At 35.4% G+C, this 12,690-nt stretch overlaps 1 protein-coding gene across 1 annotated transcript; it reads left to right on the top strand.

Moving 5' to 3' along the window:
* Positions 1-146: 146 nt before the first annotated feature.
* LOC116295483 (uncharacterized) lies at positions 147-11,528 on the top strand. Its single transcript, XM_031703303.2, has 10 exons — positions 147-335; positions 444-508; positions 1,564-1,635; positions 2,624-2,734; positions 3,717-3,854; positions 4,337-4,540; positions 5,019-5,706; positions 6,371-6,507; positions 7,158-7,230; positions 8,940-11,528. The coding sequence occupies exons 1-9, from the start codon at positions 290-292 to the stop codon at positions 7,206-7,208; spliced, it is 1,512 nt and encodes a 503-aa protein (XP_031559163.2). The 5' UTR covers positions 147-289; the 3' UTR covers positions 7,209-7,230; positions 8,940-11,528.
* The last annotated feature ends 1,162 nt before the right edge of the window (positions 11,529-12,690 follow it).

The following is a 12,690-nucleotide window of genomic DNA, read 5'->3' as shown; positions in this document are numbered from 1 at the left end:
GTGTCGTCACGCATTGCTTTCTCCCCTGAGTAGCTGAAAGCGGCTGTGGGGGAGACTAGCTCTAGCTAGGCGGATATTTCAATCATCCAAGCTAGAAGAGTGAAAGTTATAGCTGATCACGTGCACTTCATTTAGAACACGAGAGAAGAACCTGGGGACGAGTCGAGGTCAAGCACGGTAAACAAGCACGCTTCGAGCCATCTCTGTCTTACAGTACAACTACGAACTTTTTCATCCTTTTTAAAATTCCCATAGCTTTTATTAACCTAGCCTTGTCCAATTGTCAGCTATGTCGTCTTTGCTTAAGCTAGGCTCTAGGAAGGGAAAACCTCAAGGTAGAGTAGATAATGGCGCATTAACTTGGCAGGATTTGCCATCGTCTGACACTGACATATGCTCGTCTTTACTATGACATCTTTAATTCTTTATATTTCGTCTTCCAGATGGAAAACAGTGGCTTCATAATCCTGAAGCCCTCACACAGACAGCTGTGGTCTATCCAGTGAAGGTTAGAGTTAAGAATACTTGGGTTTTTAAATTAATTATTGGCGATGAAAATGCCGTGTCGTTCGCTCTTTGCACCAAACTTGTGCAGCAAATTTTACGAGGTTCATCCAAGAAAACACGTGCAAAAACTTAAAACCACTGCAAAAATATTATGCTCTCTTGGATTTAGAATCCTTCTGTTTACAATTGTCTTTTCCTTTTGAGATGGCATCAAAATACCTTTGTTGTCTTGTGTGGCTTCATGTGTTTTTCGTCAAATAAATAATTGTAAACTTGGAAGAATGTTAGACTAAGTTGTAAAGGTATCACATGAAAATCTGTCGAGAATTACTCAATAAGATATCAAGTTTCTTTTATTTCCTTTTAAAATATTTATTTACTCTGCTTTTGCTTCTGTTTTTTCGTACGTATTTATCATTAGCTCGTATGTTTTTGTAGCAGCGACGAAAGTCTCAAAGAGTTTTATGAGATACTTTACGTGCTAATAAGTCTAGTCTTAGAATCAAAAGTGTTCATCAAAGTCCTATCGAGTCGTTTAAGAACCTTGAATCCCACTTTTATTATTTAAAATGTAGCTATATGAATTGTTTTAGACATATATTCCATGTTTTTATCCACATTTTGCGACCTGGTTGTTTCCTACATCTTACTCGATGTGAATAATGATATCGTCATTCATTTTACATATCTTAACGAAGCTTCGATTTTTTTATCTCTAAAATAATATGATACTCGGTCAGTTTTAAATTCTTTCAAATACATAAGCATACGTATATAAAAATGGCAAGACATTTAAGTGTTTTAACTTACAAGTTGTTGTTGTTTTGATGCAAATTGAAATCATTAAACTTAAGAGGGTTCAGCTGTTGTGCTATTGTGACATAAGTTCTTTAATTTTTAAGATCTTTTAGTTCTATAATCCTCTGTTCCAAATGTGGGTGCAATTTGCAATCCAAAACTAATATGTTGCATACCGGTACATATATGCATATCACCAGATATGAGGTTCAACCTTGTTTACTGGAAAATTGTACATATTTTTCTTTTTCTTGATAGTTTCTTGGTCTGACTGAAGTAACACAAGCCAAGGGAACAGAAGTGATTAAAGATGCTATCACAAAAGTACAAGTATGTCTCACAATTTGATAAAATTAATTAATGATAAAGTGTTTTTAAATTCGTACAATATTCCTATGTTCATTTATTAACACAGACTCAGGGTTAGCCACATTTCAACATTGAAATATTTAATAAGTGCCAAATTGTAAAGTAAAAAATGTTCAACTTCAAGGATACGAATAGTTCGAAATTCCATGGCCCTTCACCGGGAAACAAAAGTACAAGTATGTCATAACATTTAATAAAAATAAATGATAGAGTATTTTTGAATTTGTACAATATTCCTATATTCATTGATTTAATACAGACTCAAGGTTTATAGCCACATTTCAACATTGAAATATTTGATAAATGCCAAATTGTAAAATAAAAAATTTGCAACTTCAATGATGATACGAATAGTTTGATATTTCATGGCCCTTCACTGGGAAACATGAATATTCTGCTCAAAATTGAGACAACTAAAATATTACACCATTGATATTTATAAGCTTGATTGCTTAATCAATGAGGAATTAAGGAAGGAAAAAATTGTGTACTTTACCCTTAGAGGGGGTTAACCTTAATTAGCTTATAACTATTGTTTCTCAATCATTGAACTAGAAAAAGATGAATATATGGGTTATTTTTGTTTTTAGGTATAGTGCATTGTGCAAAAGTATAACCACTTTATATGTATTCGCATACTTCTATGCATTGGTTTTTTGTTGCCAAATAAACTTTTACATGCCTTATTTGATAAGACCAGTCAGCTACGCATCAAAATGTGTTGGTTTAATGTACGAAAGCCTGTGCATAAAGTATGTGAATACATTAAATGTGGTCTTACTTTTACTTGTGTAATTTTTAAATTGATTAATTTGTACATAAAACCCCCCATTATATATCCTCATTTTCTTCAGTTTGTGGCAGATTTTGAATTACTTAGGAATTTTTTGAATGTTTGAGAAGTTTACAAATAAGTGAATTATTAAATGGTTTTATTAATATTGTTTAGTTTGCAAATCATCTCAAAGTAAGTGAAGCTGGTAAAAAAGGAAGCAAATTGAAAAAAGTAGACTTGAAGATATCTGTTGATTCTATCAAAGTGGATGACATGAAAACAAAGGTACAGTAATGTTGTAAACCCACAGCAAAAGGATTTTTACAGTGCAAACACTCTAACAGGACAGCTAGACTGCATGCTGTGAATGAGTACAGGTCATCAAACAAATGACGAATAGCCCTCTTTAGATTGGGTTTTTGTTTTGCCCTTTTCACACCAAGTGTCATTCCTTTTAAAAATAGGATTCTTTGTTGTATTTGCATCCAAACAAAGAAATGATACTCAAGGGAATGACACGTGGTATGAACATGGGCAAAACAGATTCCTTGGCTAGGCATTTGACCCAACACATTTCATCACAATACGAGAATAGATGAATTGAGCTTAAGAGTGACCACAGTAAATTCGTAAAACTTTAGTAATACTAAATAGCACAATTTCATGCAAATTCCTTTGTTTTCTATTGTTTAACTAGCATTATTTTGTACTATTAATTAGTAATTAGTGTTTCACAGATTTACTGTGGTCACTCTACTTATTCTTGAAATATTTGATATAAGAAATTTTTTGTTAATCCACACCTGAGTTTTGACAGGACAAATATGACTCTTGCCTAAAAGATGACATTTTTATTTAAAAATAGCAATCACAATGTATTCAGCCAATCACAATTTTTCTTTTGGTTAACTTCGTTAAGTTGATGTGAAAAATTTCTTTTTTTTTAATTATTTTTCTCTGGCCCAAGGAAAATGGCACATTTATGAATTTTCCCCCTCCACCCTCCTCAGATAATCCTTGCTACACCCCTGCAAGAGATATATTTTCTTTGAGTAAATAGGAAAATGTTTCTATATATACATGTTATTACTTGAATTTTTTTCTTTATGAAGAAACTTCTGAAATTCAGACATTAGTTCTATACCCAATAATTTTGTTCCCATACTAAATTTTTTATGAACTTATGCATGTATATTGATTGAATAATTGATTGATTGATTGATTGATTTTATTCATTTTTTTATTTCTTTATTTTATTTTTTTGCAGGAAGAACTTTACTCTTATCCTTTACATCACATTTCTTACTGTGCTGATGACAAGAGAAGCAAGAAAATGTTTGCTTTCATAGCAAAGGACAAGAGTTCTCCTCAGCACACTTGCTATGTTTTTGAATGTGAAAAAATTGTAAGTATTAAAACTGGAGTTATGTTGGTACATAAATGTAAGGTCAGTTTTGACACACATCACAGCAAGCATTATTTTTCATTTCTTTAAAAAAATACAAATTAGAGTACCCATTATTTTGGATATGAATGACAAAATAGAAAAGGTGCGTTCATGCTGTGTGCTCTTATAAAGCATGTGCTCCCATCCAATCAAAACGCAAGATTCATAACAGGTAATTTATAATATTCTTTGTTTGAACTGTTGTATCCAAGATTCATGTGTCTTCTTGTGTGCATCTGTTAACTGAAATAGGAAAACATTAAGCTCTAGCTAATGAGGATTTAATTAACAATTGTGTTGGTTTTCAAGACTGAAACTTTTTGCTACTAGTGCAGGTCTATGACTAATAGACCATGAGTAGCTCAGCCAATCACAGTACTGGATTTTAGATAGACCGTTAGTAGGGTTATACTAATGTTTATTATTTTCTTTTTTATAAGGCTGAGGAACTAACGTTGACAGTGGGTCAAGCTTTTGATCTTGCCTATCGACGTTATCTTGAAAATGTTGGAAGGCAGAAACTTCAGGCAGCTGAAACAGAGAAGGCAGGGTTGAAACAAAGGCTATCGCAATTAGAAGAAAGTCAACAGAGTGATTCAGCACCAACACCTGCAGCAGATAAGGCAAATTCTTGGCAGAATGTGGTAAGATAGCTGATGTTCATAAAGCTAGAGGGGAATCAAGGATGGTGTAGCAGTAATACACTCACCTCTCACCTCAGAGGTCTCTGGTTTGATTCTCAAACTCGGCATCACATGTGAGCAGAGTTTGGTCTCTCTCTCTTGATTTTGAGCGCTATTTCGTGGATTCTCTGGTTTTCCTTCTTTCACAAAACCTAACAAGCTGAATTTCAATTCTATCTGTGAGTTACCTGTACCCTGACTTTGATCAACCCAGAGTTTTGTTTTGAAAGGAAACATTTGGCATTGCTTTACTCTCTTTAATTTTATTATCTTTAATTTTATTACAGTAAAACTTTCCTATAACACAAACTTTGTTATTCTTTTGAAAGTCAATATCCAGCTGTCGTGGGGTTTGTTGTTTGCCTACTAATGAAAATGCGTAAAAGACAGTTTGAAAAGCAAAGGATCTCAATTCAAAGGATTTTTCTCTTTTCCATAGTCCACTGATCCCCCAGCAAAAAACAAGCAAGATGACATCAATCTTTTTGGTGAGATGCCAAGTGTCCCTGGAATCCCTCCACCTCCCAAACAAACAAAGCCTGCTCAAGCTGGTTTCATTGATTTGTTTGATCCTTTGGAAGAAGCCCTCCCTCCTTCAAATGGAGAGTCTACAAATACTCAACCACCAGCAGAATTATTCTCAGATTTTCCAGCTCCTAGTGAGGGAAATGGTAATGGACCGTTTGACCAGCAATCCTTTGCACCACATGCCATTTCATCGCCATTTGACGAATCCCCAACCAATTTGGACAATGTCGCAAACCCCTTTAATCAAATGTTTGATCAACCAAAAACCACCTCACCCACCACCACCACTACATCCACTTTTGGTGATATTTTTGATCCACTGGATCAATTCTCTTCTACACAATCAAGTTCCACACCTGTCTTTGGTGATAGCTTTGTGGATAGTGCTCCCAAGCCTGCAATGAGTAACGAGTCTGCTCCACCTCAACCAGTACAAAGGCCGAGACCAGCTCCCAGGACAGTAGGGGCTGTATCATTACCCCCTCCACCTTCGAAACAGAGCGTCAAGGCAGCAAAATTAGCAGCTGCCTCTGGTGGTGCTGCGACTCCCCCTGCACCAGTTGCTAATAATGATGTTACGTCAAGTCAACCAAGTACAGGTAAATTACATAATAACCAAAGTGGCGTAACAACCATCAGATCTGAAATAGTGATGTACGAATGACATCACTGCAAAACTGAGGTATCATGAAGCCTGTGGAAATTGACCAGCGAAAAATAAAAACCTGTCTAATATTGAAACAAAAATTCAACTCAACAGTGACTGTGTTCCTGTTATCAACCTTTTCTTACCAATGTTTTTTCTTCATTTAGTGGCCTTGAAATCAATGATTTCAGGAGGAAAAGTGGCACCTTCGTTTTGCAAATTTTCTCGATTTTGATTAGCTAACATTTTCTCTGAGATCAGCTGGAAGGGGTTATTAGTCAAGGTAGACAAGTAAAATGAAGTAAAAAACATTCCAGTAATGTAAATTTCCTCTCAAAGATCTATTAATTGGGTCTTTTGACTGATGAGTACATAGTTTTCTAGTCACAGTTCTGGCTGTATATTGTTCAATATCCGGCTGTTATTTAAAGCACTGATACATCTAGGCTAATTTATTTGATTGACAATAGTCTTTACCTATCTATTAACATTTTGTCTCCAATTTATTAGCCTGTAGCAAGGAACAGTCTTGATACAAATTATTTAAAAGTATAAGTATGTTGATTCATAAGCATAAATGCACCTTTCCATGTCATATTTTCACTAATTTTTTTCAGATCTTCTAAGTATGGAATCTACAACTCCTCCAAACCCGTTTGCGAGGGATCCTGGCTTTGACCCTTTTGCTGACAGCTTTGATCCTCTGGAGTCCAATGTTGCTGCTTCAAACAACGTTAATCCACTAGATTTGCAGGTATACTGTCTACAATGTGAAAAATAAATAAATAAATAAAACTATAAAATGGGTTTGGGTGGCATACCATAGAATATCCCATGATGCACTTCTATATCCTGGATAAGATCAGAAAGATAAGATAAGAATAGATAGAATTCTATTACAAGATTAAAGTAGAGTTTATTTTACCTTATAAAAAAAAAATTTATTAAAAAGTCTTTAGCGGAGTGTGTTAACACTCTCTACTAAGTTATACAATGCTTTTGAGTGGTATACCATACCCAGGGTTCCAAAGGAATTTTCTCTCTCTTAAGGCTTTGCAGCTCGCAGTCAGTAAATACATGGAAAAAATCCCTCTGGAACCCAGGGTAGAGATTCCAATTATATTTTCTCTGTGTGCCGATCACCAGCCTTTAGGCAAGTTTGTTTACCAAGAAAATCCATGGTGTGCCACGAGAAAGCATTGTATATATAGCTATTATTATACAAGTGACAAGTGGGATATTCCATCATGGTGTGGCACAAGAAAGCATTGTATAATTATTATATACAAGTGACAAGTGCTATATATTCCATGGTGTGTCTGATTGGCTGTATTTTCCATGCTGTGGGATAAAGATGTTATGATATATATATATGTACAGATATATGTATATATCTTTTTCCAGCATGAATTTTCAAAAGGAATGAAGCTTGATAGCAATGATTTGTTCTCTTAGTAACCAACATCTACAAAATGAGGTAAGTAAAAATGTAGAACTTAATATGTTGGCCAGCGTAGTACAAGTTTCTTTTGATAGATTCATAGTAATGTTTTAACATATTTCCACGTTGGCACTGGGAATAAGAATAAGAATCAAGAGTTAAGTATGTAGTTTTTGTAGGTGCAGGCATAGCTCAGTTGGTTAGTGCTCGAACTTCAGAGCTTGAGGTCCATGGTTCGATCCTTAGGACCTCCACCTCTGTTTCGACTTCTCTCTAATCAGTGTAGCTTCAGCTTTAAATACTCTCAAAACAGAACACTGATGTAGAGAGAGGGTAAAGTGCACACCGTCGGCTTCCATTGATAGCAGTTGAATTTCAACTGAAGGAACTACCGACGTTAAATATAGGTACTTTACCTTTACCTTTAGTATGTAGTATGAAGTAGCATACTCACATCACATCTGGCCTCACAATTATTCCTGAACTGGGCATCAGATATCAGTAGAAAGGTTAGAATCAGACTCCCTCCACAAAATCAAACACTCTAAATTCCAATTACATGTAGTTCCAAAAATTATTTATACCCCCTCACGGAGGAATTTTTTAAGACGCCCCCTACCCGCACCGGAGATTCCAATTTTCTTCCATACAAACTCTGAAATTTTTGTTCTTTCTCTGACCCTCCCAACTCTTCATAAATTCCAAATTCCTCTGTGGGGTGGGTATGGATGATTTCTGGAGCTATGCATTGGATCTTTAAGTTAGTCATGCACTGACTGAAATCAGGCAAGGGGTTTTAGAAATTATCAATAAAGATTGAAATTTTTTGAAGGAGTGAGATCAGGGAAAGATAGGGGGGAGTAAACAGCTACTAGTATTTCAAAACAGGTTGGTGTTTGTTTTGTTGCATCTTGCATACCAAGCCTGAAATGAGTTTTTTTAAACAGCTTTATTTGCCTTAAAATTTCTAAACTACAGAGATAATTGACCACATACTAAATAAAATAATAATAATACAAGAAGAAGGACCAAGAGGGTGGGAGTGAACAGGACTTAGAGTCCCATGAAAGGCATCTCCCCTGTTGTGGATCATAATTATGTAAATAATGTCAGCACAGAAGAAAATATATATGCTCAAAAAGATATGCAGACAAAGTGTGGGAAATTCTTTCAGTCCATAGACCATATGAAAAATGAGTGTTTATGGTGCTTGTTCACAGTCTTACACTCATTTTCAGAAATATATTTTCATTAAAAGAAAGACCATGTCTAAATAAGTGATATTGGAAAGTTCTGTTGTCATATATATAATCCCTGTTATATAAAGCATGTGAAATGTATCAAAAACATGATAGTGAGGCTGGTAGGGCCTTGGTTGTTGTTTCCATACAAACCTTTCTAATTTCAAACACTGAGCTGTAGCTTTTTATAATTAATTAATGTTACTACACTGAAATTTTGGAAGATCGCCACTTTAAATATACTCTTTCCAATGATTGCATTGTAGTGTTCTATAACTGATGAACTAAGGTATCCCAAGGGACTCACCCTTTTTCAGGTAGTCTATATTCTTGTGACGTGAGTGCATTCACATCGTCTGTAGTGCATTTAGGGCTTGGTATGTAACATGAGGCAAAACCTACACCAACCTTTTTTGAAATATCTGTATACTGTAGCTTGTCTATTGCTGCTTAGCACAGTCTTATGTCTTGAAAAGTAACTTTTAATTTCACTTTTATCTATAGGTCTAGTTGGCCATGCCATGAGAGAGGTACAAATATTGGGATGTTAGAGTAGAGTAGAGAAAATAATTAGCTTGTGGTCTTAACATCACACCGAGATTTTATTTTTGATATTAGTGATCAAAAAATCATATTATTAAATAGATGAAGAAGACTCATATAAATCGACTGATTGAATGAGAGTCAATAAAATGATAATATGAATTAGAGAGGTATTGTCCAAAAAAAATCATTTCTAATTTACAAAATATTGAATAGGAATAATTATGATTGAAAAAATAAAAATAAATATAAACCTTTGTAATATTTGCTTATTATCACACTAACTGGGACCACTCATCACGATAGAATGGAAACAAGGGTGTAAAGCCCAGATATCCGAGAAACACTTAGGTGTTACAGTGCGTTTTGGATTTTCAACAATGGTATGATTCACCGAGCAACTTGCTTGTGCTTGTTGCAACTTGGTTGCGATTGTTGCAACTTGCTCAGAGGAACCGATAATCAACATTCCAATGTTGTAAGGCAATGTTGCAACTTCACAGGAAAAGGAACATCTGATTTCACTGTTATAACAACTACTGTGGGAATGAACATGAATGAAAGATTTGTGTGTTGCTGAGGTCAATATGAACATGAATGAAAGATTATGTGTGGCTTAGGTCAATATGAACATGAATGAAAGATTTGTGTGTGGCTGAGGTCAATATGAACATGAATGAAAGATTTGTGTGTGGCTGAGGTCAATATGAACATGAATGAAAGATTTGTGTGTGGCTGAGGTCAATATGAACATGAATGAAAGATTATGTGTGGCTGAGGTCAATATGAACATGAATGAAAGATTTGTGTGTGGCTGAGGTCAATTTGAACATGAATGAAAGATTAAATTGTGTGTGGCTGAGGCAATATGATACTGATTCTTCTCTCTCCTGATTGGATAAAAAAGAATTATCCAAAGTTTCACTCTAGTTGTCCCAGTTAGTTTGTGCTCACTGTAAAATGTGTGCTTGTATCACTATCCTCCCCACCCTCTGGAGGTCCCATAGGGGAGACCATGGGGTGAGGTATAGGATATAGAGGCGATAAGAAGTTATACAATTGCTAATAGGCATAGTACTAACAATTTTCCCACTACAGAGGGTTCCCAGAAGGGTATACAGAGGGAAATGTGCACACAACAAGTAGTTGAATAACATGGTGATATTAATTGAAATGGATATTAGTCTATAATAATTGAAAATATTTTTTGTTTCTGAATAAAGATTTGAAAAATTTTTTCAAACATTTCAATCCATATGACCATTGATCTTCTTGATCACTCAAACCTAAATCCATGGTCATGGATCAAAAGTCTGAAAACTTAGTTTGAATTTAATGTCAGAGACAAAACATTTCAAGTAATATAAGGAATCCTGACTGCAACAATGGTATTTTTAGGGTATTAGTCTAGTTCAGATTAATAGGCACTGATCGTTTTCTATTAACGCTGTTATATGTTTCTGTGTGAATGCACTAACAGGGACCACTTGAATAAAGTTAACCAATCACTACATAGGTTGAAAACAAAGGAATTAAACTTAATTCAAACTTGAACCAATCAGGAGCAAGTATTACAAAGCCTAGATTTCTGAGAAAAACTTATCAACAAACGTGGGAATGTGATTGGCTGAGGCCAAAATGATACAAGATTTTGCTCTCTCCTGATTGGCTCTTTTTATCTTATCTTTTTATTTTGTTCAGGTGGTCCTGGTAGTGTGTCTGCACAGTAAATGCTTAGACTTTGTTATACTATTATTCTATCAAATTAGCATCAATATCATGATTTAATCACAGCCACTGTCAGGTTGCAGTTTATAGGTTTTAGAGAAATGCTTTTAACTATTATTAGACGGTTTTAAAGGGTAAAATGGCTACTTGTCAATGTACACTCTACAGATGCCCAGTTATATATAAAGAGAAACAAGGTACAGTTTTGTCAGAAATTTTGTCATAATGGGAGCTCACTAGTAGATCTATAGTACTGTTACCAATAAAGAATACTGAATACCAAAATACTGACAAGTAGTAGGTATTTATTGACTAACAGTTGCTATCACTCAACCAACATTCATTAAACAAAAGACAAAAGTGGTCTCTTGTGTATATGTCTTTGTTTAATGAATGTTCTGGTTGAGCGATAGCAACTACTAGTCACTGAATAGTACTAGAGTGCACGCACTAAACCCGTGAAACAAATACTAATTTTTAGTACTAAATAGTGATAACAAAGGATTCTGTATGAATCACTACTAATTAGTACTAAATATTGTTCAGGGATTTAGTGCGTGCACTCTATTTATCAACTTTGTTTTTGTTTTATGATTATACTGCATGCGCTTTAAGTTTGTGAATTAGGACATCAACCTTGACATATATTTTTTTTAGCTGCAGAATCAAAGCAAATACTAATTTCATTATCATAACTTACCAAAGTATCGTACTGATCAATGATATGAATTTTTCAGTTTTTAGTTTATTGCTGAGATGCTGCATTCGAATTCAAACTTTTCATTCAAACTCAAAAATAAAAGTACAGTTTCATTTTTTCAATAGTTTTCATCGATTGTGCTATGGGAGAACACATGCTCAGGGGGAAAAGGAGAGGCCCCCTGTGAAGGAGAAAAGGAGACCCTGTGCTGAAGGACAGCAGGGAAGGAAAGGCACTGTGGGGTGAAAAGGATGTACCTGTGCTGAGGAAGAATGGGATAGGAGGCACTGAGGGGGAATAGGAGGTACTGTGCTGAGAGAGAACAGGGGATGAGAGGCACCGAGAAGGGAGATAGGAGGTACTGTGCTGATGGAGAACAGGGGATGAGAGGCACTTAGAGGGGGAATAGGAGGTACTGTGCTGATGGAGAACAGGGGATGGGAGACACTGAGAGGGGACATAGGAGGTACTGTGCTGAGGGAAAACGTAGGATGAGAGGCTTTGAGAGGGGAAATAGGAGGTACCTGTGCTGAGGGAGAACAATGGAGGGGAGGAAATAAGAGGCCATTCAACTGACATATTAGTCTCCCCCACAGCCGCTTTCACTACTGACATATAGGTCACATATAGAAAGAAGCTGAAATTTAACTTCCTATATTAGAATCTAGTACCAATAGTACTAAATCAATCTAACATCGAATATTTCTTAGGATTTGTGGGAAATATTGTAGGACACAAGTAGGGAGTAGGGTTTTTATGGTTGATCCCAAATTTGTAAACAAAATTTTGATCCATGATCCCAAAAACTCACGTATTTCGATCGATCCCTAATCCATAAATAATCCCTTGATCCATGCATTTATTCATACTGATCCCATATTCCTCGTCACCACCCTGTTACCTACACGACATATAAGTGCATAGAGCCAATAAAATTGTATGCATGAATATATATGCACACGAACACACTTATTGTTTTTTCCTATAAAGATAATCAGACGAGACCAATAAGAATTAAAGGCATTGCAATTTACTCTTAATTCCGTATTACCAATGTTTTCAAATCCAGCTGACTTTATAGAGTCTATGAATGGCATACTTGTAAAAGCTAGGTTAAACTTGTGTGAATGAGTGTTCGAAGTTAAAAAAAGCTGAATGCGTTGGATGAGAAAAAGAACTATTCTTAAGGGACTTACATACGGTAAAACATTGTGCTCAGCAGGACTTTGGACACCCCTGAAACCTATTGCACGCAAAAACCATTGCAAAAGTAGAAAGTGCTAG

Source organism: Actinia tenebrosa, unplaced genomic scaffold (genome assembly GCF_029948245.1).
Source record: "Actinia tenebrosa isolate PJP-AT-01 unplaced genomic scaffold, QUT_ActTen_1.0 PGA_scaffold11__36_contigs__length_13525064, whole genome shotgun sequence".
NCBI classification, from domain to species: domain Eukaryota; kingdom Metazoa; phylum Cnidaria; class Anthozoa; order Actiniaria; family Actiniidae; genus Actinia; species Actinia tenebrosa.
The sequence above is the reverse complement of the archived record's forward strand: the minus strand, read 5'-3'. Positions and strand labels throughout refer to the sequence as shown.

Excerpts from the sequence above, each read along its gene's own strand:
- LOC116295483 (XM_031703303.2), top strand. The coding sequence starts at position 290 with ATGTCGTCTTTGCTTAAGCTAGGCTCTAGGAAGGGAAAACCTCAAG. Across the intron at positions 509-1,563 it reads CTGTGGTCTATCCAGTGAAG|TTTCTTGGTCTGACTGAAGT; the intron begins GTTAGAGTTAAG and ends TTTTCTTGATAG. Across the intron at positions 1,636-2,623 it reads ATGCTATCACAAAAGTACAA|TTTGCAAATCATCTCAAAGT; the intron begins GTATGTCTCACA and ends AATATTGTTTAG.